This window comes from Peromyscus leucopus, chromosome 6 (genome assembly GCF_004664715.2).
Source record: "Peromyscus leucopus breed LL Stock chromosome 6, UCI_PerLeu_2.1, whole genome shotgun sequence".
Lineage (NCBI taxonomy): Eukaryota > Metazoa > Chordata > Mammalia > Rodentia > Cricetidae > Peromyscus > Peromyscus leucopus.
Window position 1 is genome coordinate 75,227,911 of NC_051068.1, and position 20,260 is coordinate 75,248,170.

General features: G+C 47.7%; 2 protein-coding genes across 2 annotated transcripts in view; both read right to left on the bottom strand.

The window, feature by feature from the left end:
- Cd101 (CD101 molecule) overlaps window positions 1-2,863 on the bottom strand; it is a 38,604-nt gene extending 35,741 nt beyond the window's left edge. Inside the window, exon 1 of the mRNA XM_028877297.2 lies at window positions 2,389-2,863. Within this exon, the coding sequence (XP_028733130.1) occupies window positions 2,389-2,431 (43 nt within the window). The 5' untranslated portion in view covers window positions 2,432-2,863. The remainder of the gene's footprint in view (window positions 1-2,388) is intronic.
- Window positions 2,864-13,776: 10,913 nt separating this feature from the next.
- The window catches only part of Ptgfrn (prostaglandin F2 receptor inhibitor), a 73,614-nt gene continuing 67,130 nt past the window's right edge, over window positions 13,777-20,260 (bottom strand). The window contains exons 8-9 of the mRNA XM_037206936.1: window positions 19,308-19,613; window positions 13,777-17,066 (exon numbers count right to left, since the gene is read on the bottom strand). Coding sequence (XP_037062831.1) covers window positions 16,900-17,066; window positions 19,308-19,613 — 473 coding nt within the window. The 3' untranslated portion in view covers window positions 13,777-16,899. The remainder of the gene's footprint in view (window positions 17,067-19,307; window positions 19,614-20,260) is intronic.

Consider the following 20,260-nt stretch of genomic DNA (forward strand, 5'->3'; position numbering starts at 1 on the left):
AATCGCCAGAACCCATGAAAAGCTAGACGAGAACTGAGTCCACAGAGCTGTCGCCTGACTCCACGTGTGTCCACATACAACACACAAGTAATAATTAAGTTTTAAAATAATAAATTGAGGCATTAAGTGTGGCTCAGTGGTAGAGTATGCGGCGAGCGGGTGCTGGGTCCTGGAGACTTAGTCCCCGCACTATAAAACAACACAACAAAGTTAGGACAAAGACTAGATTTGCCAAACAACGTGATTGATGACTTTATCGTCATTAATTTCCTTCATTTCCTCTCTATAATTATAATGAGGCATAGGCTTTCAAGTTACTTCCCGACTTATGCATGTCTCCTGTAAAGACTGATTCCATGCAAAATGAGAACTTAATAGGAGTCGAAGTCTACAAGGAACAAACGCAGAACCTGGGTTAGGCAACCATGGCAGTGGGTAGGAGAAAAAGCCCAGATTCTCCTTTTCTTAAATCTGTGCTGTTAATAATGGTCCTTCCTCCAGACCTCTCAGCCTGCTTATCAAAAACAAACGGACAACTAAAAACTAAAAACAAATCCTAGAAACCAGAATGAGGATGTGCAACTTTCTGCCTCACTGTCCAATGCAGACCCATCTCACCCCCACACAAGGCAAATGCAGTCACCAAACACAAAGAATGCATACTTGTTAGATGACAGAACAGGGTCATAGAAGCAGCAGTCCACGTGGGACCCCACCAAGGCACCTGTCCGTCAATGCCTGCCCTGCCAGGGTGCTAGCAGGTGCCAGTCACCTGGCAAATGGTCCAGAAACATCCATCCCTCTGCAGGCTTCCTGTCTCCTCATCGGGCCGCTGGTCTGATCTTCACCCATATGCTCTTTGAGATTTGAGCCTGTTCAGCTTCATCAGTGCTTGCTGGTCAACCTGTCATGCTCAACGCTGGGCTCCTCCCTCCCTCCCTCCTTCCCTCCCTCCCTCCTTCCCTCCCTCCCTCCCTCCCTCCCTCCCTCCTTCCTTTCTTCCCTCCCTCCCTGCCTCCCTCATTTTCTTTCTTTCTTTCTTTCTTTCTTTCTTTCTTTCTTTCTTTCTTTCTTTCTTTCTTTCTTTCTTTCTTTCTTTCTCTTTCTTTCTTCCTTCCTTCCTCCTCCCTCCCTCCCTCCCTCCTCCCTCCCTCCCTTCCTCCCTCCCTTCCTCCCTTCCTTCCTTTCCTTGGCCACACTGACTACAGTCTGGCCCAGTTCCTCCCTCATCCCAGCTGTCCAGGTCTCTACACAAACTCCACTCCATCTCTGGGAAGCAAAAAGTTCTAAACTTGAACCCACAGATAGGACTAAAGAGATCTTCAACCAGGGTGAGAAAAAGACCTCACATTTTTTATATGCATTAATCTCCAATGAAAATATCCTATGGCCTTCAGTGATTGTAGACAAGAAATCACAGATATCTGCATATTATATGACAATTTTTGTGGTCATATTAAAATATTCTCTTCTACCCATCACTTCTCTGAAGTTAGTGGTTAATAGATATTCCTCCAGATCTTGTATAGCACATAAATAAGAAATGAAATAAATATAATTTATTTTTTAAATGTTGTTTAGATAGGGCTCACTGTGTAACTCAGGCTGGCTTCCTTGGCTCCCCAGTGCTGTTATTACAGATACCCCCACACTGGCTATTGAAAATATTTTGATAGCTCTATTTCAATATGGCCAGTTTATTCTCTAGTCGCATGCATTTTATAATCTGCATTTATAGGTTATTCTGAGATGGTCTTTGAATATGGCACACAGTATCCGGGGTATGTGCCCTACCTAGTAAGGGAATGTTTTATTCCCTGCTCAGTTCATCTGCTTCTTCCCTTTACCTCCAAATTTTTCTTCCTCTACCCTGTTCAAACATGTATAAAGGCCTCACAGGGCCTTTAGCAGAGTCAATTAATCTTCTGAATCCTTCTCTGTCCCTCTCTTTACCTCTCAGTGGAGCCCAGAACATTCTCTTAGCTTGGCCTAAACTTCAGAGTGCTCTCATCACCTTCTCTTCTACCCAATCACACCCACAAGGCATACTCTTCTAGTTACACCCTAACATCGGGCAAACCTCGAGCTCTCCCATAGGAGACGTAAAGTCAGGGACATGCGAAGTTCAAAGACAGATAAACTTAAAAAACAAACAAACAAAAAAAGACATTAGGTACCCAGGATACAACAAAGTGTTCCACTGCCCCAGATCACAAGGCCATCTAGGGAAGCCTAAAACTGTCCCCAATAAGTAAACGATGATCACCAAGTCAGAAGTCTGTAACTCAGTTGTTCCTGTGAAGACCAAATTGTCCTGCTTCCTCACCCAGCAGCCTCTGGATGACAAGCTCCTGTGATGGTGGAAACATCAAAGTTATTAAAACTTACCCAGAGAGAGAAAGAGAGATGCCACACACAGGATGCCTGCCATCTGGACCGGCACAGCCTTTCAAGGCAGCGTCACTGAAGTCGCTCAGAAGCCGAGTGACAAAATTCTGTGCTGTCACGGCAAAGGTAAAGAGGAAGCTATGGTGTGGTTTTCAGCCTGAGGGACGGAGGGACGGAGATAGCTTGCAGGAAGCAAAGGTGGTTACACTCAGATTGGGTGTGAAATGACTAGGTAGCTTCATGGTAAAGTGAACACACACAGACAGAAAGAAGCTGGGGCTCTTCCTGGCTAAATAGGAAGGGATTCCAGAAAACTGAATGAATAAAGAGCACCGAGAAATGATCAGCTCCCCTCTTGAGGAAGTATGTGAGGTCCCCCTGGAAAACACAAACTCAGGGTCACAAGAGGTGTGAAGACAGACACTCCAGAGTTAGGCTGCCTGGGGTTTGGGGCAGATTCCACTGTAAGCAGCTGTGCAATCTTCCAAAAGCTCACATTTTCTAACTCTCATCTCTAAAACGGGGCTGCTCATAACACACACCCCACAAGAGAGCCAGAAAGCTCATTGGTTTAAAGCACTTAAAACAGTCTTCGGTCCACAGTGAGTGCTGAATGACTACTAGCTCCCGTCATCACCGTCAGAAGACCTCTAAGGGAATTTTTGTCTTCCCAGGGTGGGTCTGGAGACCAAGGATAGCAGAAGTTATTAGTCTTGGTCTCTAGGACCTGTTAAAGCACATACTTAGGTAGATTAGTAGCAAATTAGTCTGTTTCAGGGCACAGTAACAGGTAGATTCTTCACTGTTTTATCCATCCATCATCTATCCACCTATTCATACATCTGCCAATCATCTATCCATCTACCATCCACCCACCATCTGCTCACTCATCATCCATTCATCTATCTACCATCCACCCACTATTCATCTATCATCCATTCATCCATCCACAGGTCCATCCATCCATCCATCCATTCATCCAGTCTTTTTTTTTTTTTTTTTTTTTTTTTTTTTTTTTTTTGTCTTCCCATGTTCTGGTGTTGTGGTAGAACTTGCACATACAAAGAGATCCACAACCTTCCTTTTATCCTCAGGAAATGCCCTTCTAAAAATAGTGTGTGTGTGTGTGTGTGTGTGTGTGTGTGTGTGTGTGTGTGTGTGACTGGTTTCTCTGTGTAACAAGTCCTGACTGTCCTGGAACTCCTCACTCTGTAGACCAGGCTGGCCTCTAACTCACAGAGATTCACCTGCCTCCACCTCCCAAGTGCTAGGGTTAAAGGTGTGCACCATCATGCCCAGCCAGAAAACACCTCATCAGATGACCATCAATGCAATGTGGCCACAAACAACGGGACACATCAAGGCAGAGAAGGAAGTTGGTGGGCAGGAGGGGAGGTCAGGGTGGACGGGACTGGGCTAAAGAGACAATGAGAGTTAAAACAGCTGGGGCACAGTTGGGAAACACTCTGGCATATCCGGGAGGTGTCGACTGTCCCTGTTGATGATGATGCTTGGAGCTGGTGTGGAGAGAGAGTCTATAGATTGGCTGGGACAGATCTTAGTGGGTTGTGAAAGCCAGCCAGACTCTAATCTTGAAGAGCAGAGGAACTATCAGGAGGGTTTTAAATGTGAATACAGCACGGTTTTTCTTCGAAAACAAAATTTTGTATTATTGTTAACTGATTGGAAGGTGAGGGAGGTAGAGAGGCCTATAGACAAGATGTCAGTCATAGATTTTTTTTAGTTGTTTGTTTCACCAGTGGTGAGTTCCTGAATTGGGGCATTAAAATAAAGGCAGAATGGAGAGATGAAAAGTCAGATACTTACTGGGTCCCAATACACGACAAGGTACCAAATGCCGGAGAGCCTCATGTTAAAGTACAGCCTCTCTTCACTGGAGACAGTGAGGTTGATGGAGATGAGCAGGAGAGAACATGACAGAGTGTCACACCGAGGAAAGCAGAGGAGGTCCCTTAGGAGATGGCTACAGTTGTAGGAGGTAGGGCATCTCCAGTTCAGAAGAGCGAGTGCTTAAAGGAGCCTTCAGGACAAAGGCATTTTAAGGTAAAGTTTATTTTCTCAGTGGAATGATCACAGATCAGGGGAACATCTACAAACGTGGGGATGGAGATACTTAATTCATCCATCCACTCTTTATTTATCTATCTACAAACCTATTCACTGAATCATCCTGCCCTCTGGTTAAACCCACAAGCTGTGGTCTCTTAAAAATTAGCTCTCTGAAGTCAGTTAACCTGCAAGGGCTTTTGTGAAAGATTCTGGACTTCCCTCTTCAAAGTTCTGCATAAGACCTGGAGGGTAAAGGAAGGGCAAGGAAGCTCCGCCCCTCAGGAACCTACTATCCAGTTCAGTAAACATCTGCAGATGAACAACAGAAGCCACAGGAGGAAGCAGGTTCATGGTGTCCAGTGCATGGCCAGGCAAGAAAAACACTAGGAGTAAATGGGCAGGGATGGCCACCAAGATCATTTAGGAAACACATGCTTGAAGTAGGTCCTTGCAGGTCAAGAGGGATTCTAGTAGGTAAGAGGGGATAAGATCCCAGAAAGAAGTAAAATCCCAAAGACAGAGGCAGGGGCATGCTGGCTATCTGTAGGAGAGCACTAGCTGGCAGGCTGCCTAGGGTTGAGATTTCAAACTCACCCTCGGAGCTGGTAATTACAGTATCAGCATAACTTGAAATGCAGAAATCTGTTCACCATTTTAGCTAGAGATGTCATAGGCCACCTTCTGATGTTAATATTTTAGGCAAATATACTGTATCCACAGTTACTACTGTGTAACAAACAGCTACAAGGCTTGGTGGCTCCAGTGATAAATATTTATTTTTACTGATGAGTCTGTGTATTAGCTGAGTGGGCTTTCACTAGTGTGTCAGGTGATGGGATCAATAATGGCCTAGGATGGCCTTGGGTTGGACAACTCAGTACTTCGCCATGTGTCTTACATATTTTCACATAAAGGGTCCCATAGAGCTAGTAGAAACATTCCATCCTAGAGGAAGGCTCCCCAAGACTCAAGAAATAAACAATTCACAAGTCTCAGGAAGTCCCTAAAACTTACCACACTCACAAGCCCCTTCCCATGCCCAGTATAAGCAGCAAGGATACTAAGGACAAGAGACTCAGCAATTGTTTGAGATTCCTGTTAAGTGGTGCAGAGATCTCCAGAATTCTAGCTTTCATGAGCTGTCACCCATGTTGGGATGGGTTTCCCATACTCAGCGGCTTCCTCTCTGTACCTTGAGTATCCCCTTAACTATGAAGTAAGTAACCTGAGTAAACTCACTGGTCACCAGTTGGACTTTGGTGGTATTACTTTGGTCTGTCATTGGTTCCCCATCTTCAATGAGTGGATCATTGCTACAAGAATTGTGCCACAGAACATAAGACCAAATTCAAATGCAAGTGATAGTTTTGTTGAAGGAAGCAGCAAAATGACCCAGCAAAGGGGTGGAGTGAAAAACTCGAGCATCAGCGCATCTGTCATGTGCGGTGAAGAGAGAATTATCTGGGAAATAAGCATGAACCACGCCGCCAATAACACGGAGTTTCTGCAGCCCTGAAATGTATCTGACCCAGTAAATGCGCTGTAACTTCAGATTCCTGGCTCTTGCCAAAATATTTTTTCTCTTTCTATTTTAGTTCCCTCCATTTCTGCCAGAATTGAGTATTGACAGGGTGATGTTGCTTCTTTTCTAGAGGAGGGAGGGAGGGGGGAGGGAAAGAGAGCACGCTTCTGTTGTCAAGGAATCTTCAGAAAAAAGAGAGACAGCTATTCTGCTGCCTTGGGAATCACTGCATGGTAGCTGTTGAAAAGGTATAAGATGTAGTTTCTCCCAGAGCAGAGGAGGGGGAGAACAGTCAGAACAGGGCGCTTAGAATACACTGGAAGAAAAGCTGTCCCTCTTCCTGCAAGGTAGATAAAAAGTTCTATTTTCCCCTCAGGCTGACACACCTCCATATTAGTTCCACAGAATCACTGAAACCATGAGCATTATGATCTTGTATCATACCCATCGAGGGCCCCCAAACAAACAGGGACTTTTCCTCACCGGGTGCAAGGCAGCTGCTTCACAGACTGATGTGGCAAGGTGGCGGGCATTGCTGGTCCCACTTTACAGCTGAGTGGAGTGAACCGAGGCTCCAAGTCCTGGGCTGACCTATGGAAACCCACCAGGTTAGAACGTGGCTAGATTCCAAGGCTGCTGGGCTGGCTAGGTTTGGGTCAACTTGACACAAACTAAAGTCATTTTGGAAGAGGGAGCCTCCATCAGGAAAATGCCCTCTAGATAGGCCGTGGTGCATTTTCCTAATGGGTGACTGATGTGGGAGGACCCAGCCCTGTGTGGGTGCGGGCCACCCCTGGACTGGTGGTCCTGAGGCAGGAGAGTGGTCTGAACAAGCCACTAGGAAGGAACAAGCCAGGAAGCAGCACTCCTTCAGGGCACCTGCATCAGTTTCTGCCTCCAAGTTCCTGCCCTGACTTCTCTGAGTAATGGAGTGTGATCTGAGAGTTGATATAAGCTCTTTCCTCTCCAAATTGTTTCTGGCCATGATGGGGTTTTTGTTGTTGTTGTTATGGGGTTTTTTTTTTGGGGGGGGGTTGGGTTTTTTGTTTGTTTGTTTGTTTGTTTCAAGACAGAGTTTATCTGTGTAGCCCTGGCTGTCCTAGAATTCACTCCTTAGACCAGGTTGGCCTTGAACTTAGAGATCCACCTGCCTCTGCCTCCCAAGTGCTGGAATTGAGGATGTGTGTTGCTAATGAAGGCAAGTGTAGGATAGTGTGTGGCTTGAAGAGGAATTTAAGAAAAACGAACAGCCTAAGGGGTCAGCAGTAAACTGCCATTGTGTTCCCTAAACTCAGACTTGCTAATGTCAGGCAGTCTGGGGCTAAGCCCCATGGCTACCTGTTGAGTGTTGTAGAATACTATTTCAAGGTGTGTTACTTCTGTTTATGCTCTGGAATATTTGTTTAATGATGCAAAGATGTGTTTGATTAAATAAAATTCACCTGCGGTCAGGAGGCTGAGTCAGCAGCTAGCTGACAGGAAGTGCTGGGGAGGAGCCAGGTGAGAAAGGGTTTATGAGGAGAGGCCAGGAGGAACAGGAAGGCTTTTTGGAAAACTCGAGTAAGGAGAGGAGGTGAGCTAATTGCTACTACTCAGCCTCTGAAGAGCAGAATTCCACCTTAACCTTTGAATGTTGAGTTCTTTAGAGGAGAGAGGTTTAGTTAGGCTCCCTTCAGAGCTTTGTGAGAGTTGGAGCCTGGGGGAACAGATTTCCCTCTGGCTACGGCCCTTGCAGCCTAACCGCAGTAGAGTTGCATTTGCTGATTCAGACAGCTGTGGCTTAAAAAGGTGGAGCACGCCTTTAATCCCAGCACTCGGGAGGCAGAGGCAGGCGGATCTCTGTGTGTTCGAGGCCAGCCTGGTCTCCAAAGCAAGTTCTAGGAAAGGCGCAAAGTTACACAGAGAAACCCTGCCTCGAAAAACCAAAAAAAAAAAAAAAAAAAAAAAAAAAAAAAAAAAAGGCAACAACCATTTAAAAAAAGGACAACAGTTCAGAATACCAGCCACTCCACAAGAGACCACTGTGACCTCAGTTAACCCTCCCCTGACCCGGAAGAAGAAACCAAGGCGCCCCTTTGTTCTGACTCCTTGCTACCCTGGCTCCATTAATACATTTACTATAAGAAGTTTTCCAAGTGTGGACTGAATTCCTGTGGGCAAAGGCAAAGGCCAGGGCTTGGCATACAAGCAGGTGGGCACAGCGGGTGGAGAGCTGGAGATAGACTTAGCTTCCTGAAAAAGACAGGAAGAAGCCACAGCAGGGATTCCTAGGTCATTTCTTGCTAAGTGAACATTCCCCAGGGAAGGGCGACTCCATAAACTTCCTGATTGACAAGCAACTTTGATGTACAGTTAAGAGAAGACGGCTCAGAATAGGCCCTAAATAGGAGGGAAGGAGCGGGGACAGGAAGATCCCGTACCCACCCTTAGGGACCAACACCCATCTGTTGTGGCTTTCTCAGTCTGCAAAGCTCAAGTGTCCATTGTATTACACAGCAGCTTTAAAATGTTTTTTAAATGTATTTGTGTGTATGTCGGTGGAGTGCACATGTGTCGGAGTACCCATATGGAGGTTCGCTGCTTACACTGTGGGTTCTGTGGACTGAATTCAGGGAGCTGGCATTGGCAGCAAGTGCTTTGAACCTGCTAAGCCACATTGCCAACCCTAATCACCCACCTTTTTGCCCTAGTTCCAAGCCACACTAGGATACATAGTCCAGGCCAGCCTCAAACTCACTATGCAGAGCAGGCTGACCTTGGCGATGCTTCTGCCTCAGCCTCCCTAGTTCCAAGATGACAAGGGTATGCCACCACATCCAACTTATCTAGAATGTACTGTCTTGCAGCATGCACAAACACTAACACCTTTTCCTTAATGTGGAAGAAGTTACAAAATATTTGTGGTGCCATGGAGCACTGAGCCCTTCCATGGTTTTTACAGCACCCCCTGGCATTCTCCTGTAGTCATCAAATGCTCTGTATGAGGAATCCAACACAATAGTTCTTGTATCTGGTGTATTTCGTGTGGTGTAGTAGTATTAAGGTTCAATCATGTTGCAGCATGCTCAAGGATTATCTATCATCTGTCCATCCATCTGTCCATCCATCCATCCATCCACCTACCTACCTACCTACCTTTGTATTTTGGGGTGTGTGTGTTGGGGGATGGGGACCTCATGCACCTGTGTGAGAAGAAACATGCACATGGAAGCAGTCGGGGTCTTCCTTGATCACTCTGTCTTGTTTTTTGAGGCAAGGCCTCTCACTTACAGTGGAGCTGGTGGATTCAGCTGGGTTGGCTGGCCAGAAAGTCCCAGGGAGCCTCTTGTCCCAGCCTTCCCAGTGCTAGGATTACAGGCATGTGCTGCCATGCCCAGCATCTGCATGGTGTCCAGGATCAGAACCTCATGCTTGCATGGTACTTTACCAACTAAGCCATATACCCAGCCCCAGGATTTTCTTTTTAAAGGGTAACCAATATTCCATTTTGTTTACTCATTCATCTGCTGATGGAAACTAAAGTTGCTTCTACCTTTTGGCTATTGTGAACATAATGAACATATGTGTCTCTTGGAGACATTGCTTTTAAGAACATATTTTCTTTAGGACATATTCCCAGAAGTGGGATTGCTAAATCATCTGGCAGGTCTATTTTTAATCTCTTGAAGAACCTCCATACTCTTTTGCATAATGGCTGTACTTAACATCTACACCAACACAGCTTATTCCAACTTTTTTGCATCTTTTAAAGAGTTTTCACTTACATGGTGTGTGTGTGTGTGTGTGTGTGTGTGTGTGTGTGTGTGTGTGTGTGTGTGTGTGTATGCGCTCATGCTCACATGAGTGCTCTTGGGAGTCAGAAGAGGGCAATGGATCCTCTGGAGCTGGAGTTACAGGCAGTTGTGAGCTACCCAGTGTGGGTTAGAAACTGTGGGTCATCTGCAAGAGCATCAAGTGCCCTTAACCACTGAACCATCTCTTCAGCCCCTTACCTGCATTCTTGCACAAGAATAACACCAGGCACTTCCTTTTTGAGAGTGGCTGTCCTAACACATGTCAGGTAACATCTCCTGGTGTCTTATGGGCAATGACGATGGGCATCTTATATGTATTCTTTACAGTTTTCTATGCAAGTCCTTTCCCAATTTTTAATTTTAATGATCAAATTTCTTTTTTCTTGTTCTTTTGTGGTTTTTTAAGACAAGTTTCTCTGTATAACAGTCCTGGCTGTCATGGCATCTGCTTTGTAGACCAGGCTGGCCTCAAACTCATAGAGATCCTCTGGCCTCTGCCTCCTGAGTGCTGGGATTAAAGGCGTGCACTGCCACTGTCCAGCCAATAATCAAATATCTTACACAGTCTGAATGTTGACCCTGTATCACATATATGTTGTAAATATTTTCTCCTTTCACACAAGAACATTTTAAAATTTGATATGGTCCCATGTGTCCATTTTTTTTATTTTGCTACTTATGTTTTTGGTGTCATACCCAAGAAATAATTATCAAATCCCAAGTCCGAACATTTCCCCCACATTTTCTCCTGAGATTTTTTTTTTTTATATATAGAGCTTTCATCTTACATTTGGGGCTTTTACCCATTTGGGACCATGTTTGTATATGATGTGAGGTCCAACTTCATTCTCTTGCATATGGACATCCAGTCTTATCAACATGCTTTGATAATACTCTGATCTCAACAATGTATTGCTTCCCCAACCATCAAAGGACTCTAGATAGCCATACTAACCAGTGCTGCTGGCCCAGTACGTTTGAGAATGCACAGAATAGGGAGGACTCAGGTGAGCAGATGGAGCAGGGTCTCAGCTGGCCTGCACTCAATAGGGTGTGGGTGTTCACCATGCTGTTTTCTTTGCAGACTTCAGATTTTTTTTTTTTTTTTTGTTCCTAGACAAGGTTTCACTGTGTAGCCCTGGCTTCATGGATCTAGCTTTGTAGACCAGGCTGGCCTTGAACTCAGAAATCCGCCTGCCTCTGCCTCCTGAGTGCTGGGATTAAAGGCATGCGCCACCATCACCTGACAACTTGCCATGTTTTAACATTTGAAGTTTTGCTCATTTCTATGAGTTGGCCAGAGACAGAGAGGAATACGGTTGCCAGGAGCTGCCACCCAGTTCAGGGCGACCCACTTCCTTCATTGTGCACTCAGAGGCACCCTCCTCCTGCCCTATACCAAGGTTAGGTCTAGACAGGTAGGGGTGGTCTCTGTGGCCCCAACAGCTTGAAATGATTGTGCCTAACCACTCTGAAGCCTGCCCCTTCTGTGTACTGACACATGTAAACTGCCCATTTTACATACTTTCTCTTCTCTGATGTGTCATCCCACATGGCCTCCAAGTGTGATGCAAGTATGTATCCTCCAATGCCATCTGTGAGCACAGCCATCGGCTCAGTGGCAGCCACTGCTGGTGTGGCGGTCCTTACACAGCTATCACTCCAGCATCCCATGACCATTGGCCAGGAAGCAGAGTGGCTGCCACTCAAGAACCTGTGCTAAAGCTCCTCAGGGTGACCTGAAGATGAGGTCACATCGATGTGGTGACTGTTCCAATGCAGGGCACATCCGAAAGAATCCCTGAGCACTGGCCACAGCGGCTAATGCTCCATCCTCATGGTTCTATCAGACTGTCAGGACATCTGTCAGGCAGCCTCTTAGACCCAATGGGTAGAGCTACATCCCTGGAGAAGTAAGTACAAGTTAGATTTCTGCAGCAACCAGTGTGAGGAAAGGCCCAGGAGCAGGTGGTCAGCTTCGGCAGTGACACACTTCCTCTAACAAGACCACACCTGCTCCAACAAAGCCACATCTCCTAATAGTGCCACTTCCACTGGGGGCCATTTTCTTCCAAACCAGCCCAGCCCAGGAGCAGGCCTGTGGCAGGAGACCAGCCTCAGCAGAGCTTGAGCACATGGCAGGTATGTGAGAACGTTTGTTTTGCTTTTGACACTTGAGAAAGGAACTGTTTCAGTAACAGTAAAGGGTTGCCCAAGCCAGGCTCCGCTTGCATCAGTGCTGGGACTGAAGGGAATGTAACGACAGGTCATTTTTGACAGCAGATCATTTAACTGCAGGATGTGAGTGACTGGGACATACACCCCATCTGGGTAACTCACATGAGGTGGTTACTAAAAGGGACACAGAAGTGCAGAGTACAAAGCAAGGCCAAGGGGAGTGTCAGTCCGGGAGGTGGGCTGCCCAGATCTGCTGGGGTACAGTGTGGCTTTTATGTTGTTGAGGCTGGTGCCTTCCAGAGCTGGGACTGTCGAGTGAGTCAGAAAAACCACCTGTTCCAGTCTCCATCTGGTCACAGAACGTGAGTGTGTGTTTCCTCATCTGCACAGGGGGATGGTTTCTAACTTCTCTTTCCTCAAAAAGAGACCTCTAAAGGTCATGGGAATTCAGCAGGGGACAAAGAGGGCCCCGAGCAACAAGATCCCGGTCTCTATACCTTTCTGCTTGCTGGGAACCTTATCATGGATGTGATGGCTGTTCTTGGTTGTCAATGTAACTACATCTGGAACTAAAACTCGCCAAGCTGCTGGGCACACCTGTGAGGGATTGTTTTCATAATTAAATTTCAAATTTCACTTCTAATCCCGATCTTTTCAGGTGGGATGATCCACCTTTAATCTGGGCCACACCTTCTGGTGGTTGCCTGTATAAAAAAGGACATGAAAGAAGCTGGGCGGTGGTGGCGCACGCCTTTAATCCCAGTACTCGGGAGGCAGAGGCAGCGGATCTCTGTGAGATCGAGGCTAGCCTGGTCTACAGAGTGAGATCCAGGAAAGGCGCCAAAGCTACACAGAGAAACCCTGTCTCAAAAAAATAAAAAACCAAAAAATAAAAAAGGACATGAAAGAAGGAAGCTTGCTCTCGCTAGCAAGTCCATTCCCTCACTGGCATTAGAGTCTACTTCTTTGAGATTCCATCATATACTGACGACCAGCTGAGACATCCAACTTCAAGATGGGATTCCTGGATCTTCTATTTGTAGACAGCCATTGTTGGACTAGCTGGACCACAGCCTGTAAACCATTCTAATAAATCCCCTTTATATGTGTGTGTGTATCCATTTTATATGTGAGGTTCCTGTGGAGAACCCCAGTGGACTCTAGGAAATGCACTTGTTTCATTGTAGGTCAAAATCTACAATGCTGTCTGTGTGTGAGTGTGTGAGTGTGTGTGTGTGTGTCTGTGTGTGTGTGTGTGTGTGTGTGTGTGTGTGTGTGTGTGTGTGGCTTGCATGTACATGTGGAGGCCAGAAGAACCTCTACTGTTGCCCAGCTTTTTTTCTGAGACAGGGTCTCTCACTGGATAGGGAACCACCTGTCCCTACCACTTCCTTAGTGCTGGAAGTGTGTGTTACCATGCCCAGCTTTATACATATACATACATACATTATACACACACACACACACTCACTCACACACTCACGTACATACATTATATATATATATATATATATAATATATAATATATATATATATGGTTATAAACAACCATGTAGGTACTAGGAATTGAACTGGGATCCTCTGCAAGAGCAACTTAGCCATTTCTCCAGCCACCCTCAACCCAATGGGTTCAGAGGATGGTGTTCAGGTCCCCATGCTTGCAAGGCAAGGACTTGACTGACGGAACCCCTCCCTCGCCTGACAATGCTTTCACAGGACTGGCAGAGACCAGAAGGTTCTGACGTCGCACCTGGAATTAGCCACAATTCCTCCTACTGGTGAGAGGAAGGCCCCCGGAAGCCAACACCAACTTCCTCACACAACTTCAATTTAAATTAAACTTCCTTTAATGAAATAAAAAACAAAAAAACAAATGGTGCATTGCATAATATTTGTGGCCACAGTATAAAACAACACAATTAGTTTGTATAACACTGGATATGGACAAAAATACACAAGACCTTCTCTTTGTCTACGGAAAAGTCTGCAGATTCTCGTGTTATACGCTAGAAAAGAAACCCAACCTTGTTCTCCTGGTGATCTGCACGCGTGTGTGTCACTGAGAATATGGTCACACAGTGGAGAACTTACCTAAACCCTAATTCCCTTCTTCCTCTGTTGTCATCGGTGAAGCTAAAAAAGGAAAAAAAAAAATTCCCCCGGAAGTAGCGAGTCGTGTAGTATTGCTTATGGTTCCTGCTCCAAAGGCGCAGTCTTTGGCTCACAGATGCCGTCACAAAATCATGGCTGCAGGCGGTCTGCAAAGCAGGAGGCAAAAGCCACCAGAGAGACAGACAGAGGTCTGGGCAGGAGGAAGCCCTGCGGCTGGGAGGGGGAAGACACACACACACACACCGGGACATTTCTAAATGAGGATTTAATCCAGCTGGTGAGTCAGGGGGCCAGCATATCCCATGCATGAAAAATCGGAAAAGTTGTTAAAAAGCCAGAGTTTGCATTTTTCTTATTTTTTAAAAAAGTGAATCGTGTGTGTAAACATCATAAAGTAAACAATTTAAAGTAATTTCTAGGCTTCAATCTGAATGTAGCTTAGGCTCTTTCGGGGGGGGGGGAATCTTTGCCATTAGGGGAAAAAACCCAACCTTCTATAAAGTTCCTATTTAAGAAGTGCAATTTCATCTGCCAAGGCGTGGCTTAGCCTTCCCTCATACCAGTACTTCCGGGGAATGGGGAGGTGGGGTGGCGGAGTGTGGCTCAGGAAGAGCACTTCATGGGGGGAACCCTATTTGGTACATCAAGAGTGTTTGACCACACTTACAAAGACTTGCGTCCCAGAATGTTAATAGTCCCAAAAGGAACTAGGTCCTGGGGTTTCTGGCCCATCTCCCAGCCCTAAGCAACTTGGGGGTTGGGGGCATGGCCAGAAGATAAAGGCCAGCGCCTCGGCAACTCAGGCTCAAATCTCAACACCAGTTGAGAAAGGGAAAGGTAGGCCCGAACACTCCTCTGTCTCCCCATCAAGGGCCGGCTCGGACCCATCAGTGGCTGTATGTGCACCCAGGGCCCATCTCACCCAAGGCTAAGTCTCTCTCTCCTCCTAAGGAGGGCTCAAAGGCTGTCACTAACACAGTACCTGGCTCCACTCCCCTAATTCCTGTTTGTACAGTCACCTGTACCCCACCTCTGAACCAGCAGGAAGGAAGTAACATACAGAAACACCCATATCTGCCAAGGCCTCCCCTCTTCCGCTGGCCTCTCTTGCTCGTGTGGGGTGCAATGGCTGTCTCCCTTCTGGCTGGGCTGGACCCACCTGGGTTGGACCCTCTGGCTGAGAGACTCCGCACAGGAGCAGAACAGTTGCCAGGTGGGCACAGCCAGCAGAGGAACCTAGGTGGTGAAGACAGGCCACCGTGGGCCACAGGGGAGGAGGTGGGGAGGGAGCTCAGTCATCTCGGCTCACAGTGACAAAGAGCTGCCTGTGAATGGCCATCTATTTGGATTACTTTATTGCTCAAAACAAAGGAGCCCCCCCCCCCTTTGGAAGACAACAGTGTTAAATCCTTCGGAGCCAGAGGGAAGAGTGAGGGCACCAGTTGGCTGCCAGCCTTGGCACCCAGGGGAGGCTTGTGGAAGGCCAGTGCTGTGTTGGGGTGAGAGACTTGGAGTGGCCGAGGCCCTGATGGAGCAGGCACTGGGGACCTGAAAGGTGTGTCTGGCTGATGTCCTAATCCCTGCTGGGCCCAGTCAGGCAGCGCCAGCAGCTCTCACCCCTATTTTACAGGCCACTCACATGACAGTAAATTGCTGGGTTCCCTTCATATTCCTAATGCGAAGGCAAATGTCCACAAAATATACCCCTCTTCACTACCCCCTGCAGGGATCTTGAAGACTTCAAGGACTGCAAAGGTCACCGAAAACACACATTTGCTCTAGGCAATTTCTGATTCCTTGAAGTCAGTCAGGACTGCAGGCAGCAATCTGCTTGTGTGTGAAGGAGCTCACGGGGCAAGGGGAGGGTGTGGGGCACTGTGCCGGTCCATGGCAACCAGCGACAGCGCCTCTCAGGAGGGACAGGGGACCTGGCTCAGCTGCCCTCTGCTCCTACCCTCCTGGGTCCCTGGGGGCACAGTGGCCTCGAACTATCAGGGAGAGAGAGCATCTATTCCTTTCCTTGTCCCCCGAGTCCTCTTGTTCACAGACCTTCTGCCCTGGACAGAGGTGGCAGTGGATTTTTCTTCATACTCATTCTTAAGGCTAAGGTGGCAAGATAAGGTGCTTGGTGGAAAGCCAAATTCTAGACTCCAGGGCTGCCATTTCCTCATTCTCACAGAAACAAACCCGAAAATGGAAGATGCTAGAGAAGAAGGGAAAACACAAAAGGCATGTGGATCAAGAAGTCATGGACTCTTGAGTTTAGGTTCTAATATAGTTTAAACTCCTGAAAATGGGGGATGGGCAGGGTAGTCAAAGCCACAGCTTGCCTTGTAGCAGGTCTTTATCAGCTCCGGGCCAGTGTGGAGGGCAGTAGGTAGCCACACTACAGATGCCAGTCCCTCGTGGATGGATGCTGGCTCTCAGGTGGGCAGGTACCCTCTCACCCATGATGACCAACTCTGAACGCCTCCACCCTTCCTCACCGCGATCCCACAAATCAAAAGTGATCAACACACACAAAATCAGAGGGTCAATAAGCCTCTAGGAGAAAACTAATGAGACCAGGGTTAACCATTAAAAAGCTGCAGCTGGGGAAACACACACTCGATTGTTACATGTCAGAAAGTGCCGTGGGAAGAAGAGCCGTGTGCTGCTGGTAAACGTGTCCGCGCTCAGAACTTGACATGCAGAAAAGAGAGAGCGCCAAGTCCCACCTGAGATTAGAGAGGACTGGTTTTAGTGTAACACACTTTGTCTGAAAAGATCACTGGTCCTCTTCTCACCCCTCCCACCATTCCTACAACGTTCCTCTGTCCCTGTCTCCGCGGCCGCTTAGTCCATCTCCATGGACATGAGCCTGCGGCGCTCCCGACGCGTCTCCCGCACCTCCTTCTTACAGCACCAGTGGGAACTGCAGTACCCGATGAGGCAGGACAGGAGTCCGATGACTGTAGACAGGCCCACGCCGATCAGCAGCGGGTACTTGAAGGCATTCAGCACTAGGGAGGAGAGGAAGCGGAAGGGTTAATGCTGAGAGGGAGGGTGCTGGGGAGCACTGGATCCCTCCCTCCCTCCCTCCCCTGTTTGTGTCCCCCCAGCCCCCAGTCGGGTCTCTGCAGAGATCAGAGCTCATAAATCCCCTATCCTGCACCTGGCACATGATTCAGAAAGGAGTAGCCCAGCTCCATTGAAGAAACGAGCAAACGTCCCCCCACTCAGTTCTTCGGAGCTGGGCACACCGCAAAGAGATTTTACTTGATGCCTTTGAATGTCAGCTTCTTTTTAGGGTTTTGGCAGGAGATTGATTTTTAAAAGTCAGTATAAGGGCACCGCACATTGAGCAGCAGATGCATCCTTAAAAAAAAAAAAAAACCTGAATAAATCAATTCTATGCATCAAATAACTGAAGTGTACTAAAGATGCTATTTTAAGTAACACTATAGTAAATTATCGAGCAAAGTGAATAATCGCTCCCCTCCTTGTTTGGTAAATCTGGGTTTTCATATGGAGTTACTTCAAGCAGAGTTGAAGATGCAAATGAGGCAGAGATGACAGAAGTTGAGATCCCACCCCAGGAGCATCCCTCCCCTCCCATCTTCCCTCCCACAAAGTCCCACTAAGCACCAGCATTCGGTGCAGATGCTGCCTCTGGCCAGGTCCCTGCTGTTTAGAATGGTCTGATTTTCCTAACAGCCCCATGGGAGACTACTGTCACATTTTTCAGGAAGTATTGTGGAGCTCTGTCCTCCAAGCTGGACATGGTTGTTGCCATCTTCAAGTCAGACTGGCTGTGCTCACCTGCTTGAGGCCCTCTGAAGAACAGGCTTACTAACAGTCCCTTTTGGAGAGGGTGGAGGAGGGCCACATGAGGCCCTCTATTCCAATATGTAAGTGGGTGGTAGTGGGGTGTGTGTGGGGGTGTGGGGGTGTGTGGGGTTGTGTGGGGGTGTGGGATGAAGTGTGTGGGGTGTGTGGGTGTGTGTGGGGTGTGGGTGGTGTGGGTGTGTGGGTATGTGTGTGGGGTGTGGGTATGTGGGGTGAGGTGTGTGGGGTGTGTGGGTATATGTGGGGTGTGTGGGTGTGGGTGTGTGGGGTGTGTGGGTGTAGGGGGGTGTGGGGTGTGGGGTGGGTGTGAGTGGGGGGGTGAGGTATGTGGGGTGTGTGGGTATGTGTGGTGAGGTGTGGGGGTGTGGGGGGGTGTGGGGCATGTGGGGGGTGTGAGTGTGTGGGTGTGTGGGTGTGTGGGGTGGGGGTAGGGAGGACGATTCTTCTTCACTGGTCCAGCTGCCTGTAGGCTGCCCATACTCCTGGAGCACTATTGAACTCACTGGGTCACCAAGTTGGCTTGGGTGAGATCGTTTCTCTGGCTAGTCATTGTTTTCATTGGCAGTGACTAGAAAGTAGACTCCCCAGGAAAGGTCACACAGCAGAAAGACTGAGGGACCTGAGGAGGAGCTGGAGCTGGAAGGGCCCTCTCCTCAAACTGATTTGCCACTAGGGAAACACACTCTTGGTCAAAGCTTCTCCTAAACCTTGGAGCATCTGGAATCAATTCTCTCCACGGAGTTGTTCCAAATAGAGTAGCTTTCTGCGGCTTTCACAGGACAGACACGTTTCTTGAGAATAAAGGGACAAGTGCCCAGTTCTGAGATGCTCAAGGGGCAGAGATATGATTGGTTAGGTTGGTCCGGATGGGGTGGAGTTGGTATGGGTCAGTAAAGCTAAGAGACACTCTCCCATCTCGGGGTTCCAAGAGGTCCCCACTCTGTGCTAGTGGCTCTGGGGGAACCTTTCTTTTCCAAGAAGTAAAACAATATGTGATGGGAGAGAGACGTGAGAAGATCAGAAGTTCGAGGCCAGCCTAGGGTTAGACAGTGACTGTGAAGCAAGCCTGGGCCACATGAGATCACAAAAAGGCAGCAGGTGGGCAAAAGTAGTCAGTCTTTACAGCCTCGCCTGAAGACCTCTCTGCCCCCACATGGCAGGAGCCCCGCCAGCCTTAGGAACCACAGTGAAGTGGGTTTCCACAGAACCACAGAAGAGCCAACACTCCTAAAAATCTTCTCCCAGTGCAGTCACCAGGCCAGAACTGCAAAGCTAGCAACTTGCAAAACTGCTTTGGCCCAAGCCAGGCCCTAGATCAAAAAAATAAGCTGGACCAAACTATGGAAACCTGGATTCTATGTGCTGCAGCAAAACACAAGAAGAAGATACTCCAGAAACTCAGCGAGGGAGCTCACCATCCATCTTCACAGTTATAAAGATGGGCCTGGAGTGGATCTCGGCCTCCCTCTGCCAGGAACCTGTCGGTGACCTCACCCACGGAGTCACAGAACAGTAGTAGTTGCCAAAGTCCTGGTCCTCAGAGCCGTGCACTTGCAGCAGGAATTCCAGCACGCTCACTCGCTCCAGGCTGAGAGTACTCTTCCAGTCCCTCTGGCCTGTAGTCACGACTCCCTTCCGGTCCAGGGAGGATAGGAGGACGGGATCCTTGTCCAAGCCAAAGGAGTGTACTGCAAACCAGGATACATCGAAGGCCATGTCGTCTGTGGATTAACAAGCCAAAACGCTGAGGTCAGTGTGTGAGCAGAAGTGATTTACACACTCCCATGTCTGGAACCCTTATTCCAGGCCGGGTCTGTTCTAGATGAAGCCTCAAGCAGCCTGTGATGATGAACTGTGTCACATTCACCCCTGTGGCAATGCCACACAGCCACAGGTAGTAGTGTGTGAGCTTATGACCAAGTGTCCAACCTAACCACCACCCTAAGGAACCATAGGACAAAGACCTGGGGTCACTCTGGCTCCACAGACAGCCCTGTATGTGAAGGGTATGGTGTGCAGGGTCCCGGGGCACTTCAAGCCAAAGAACAGGAGACTGGGAAGGGTGGAAGTGTGAAGGAACAAAATGTACACAAAATGATCAGTACCAAATTAAAAGCTGTGCACAGTTTGGATTTTATTGTTCACTGTAGTTTTTTTTTTTTTTTCTTCTTCCCCCTTGCAGACGTGTTTTAAGTTCAAAACAAGAGGGGAAAAAAAAAATCAAGCTGAGAAAATTGAACCTAGTTAATAGTCCCAGAGAGCAAAGCTGTTGGATCATGAAGTACGCTGTGAAACTGAGATTCCAACAGCCTCAATGAATTAAGATGGGCAAAGAGAAAGGGCGTGGTTACAGAGACTGTGGAAACTG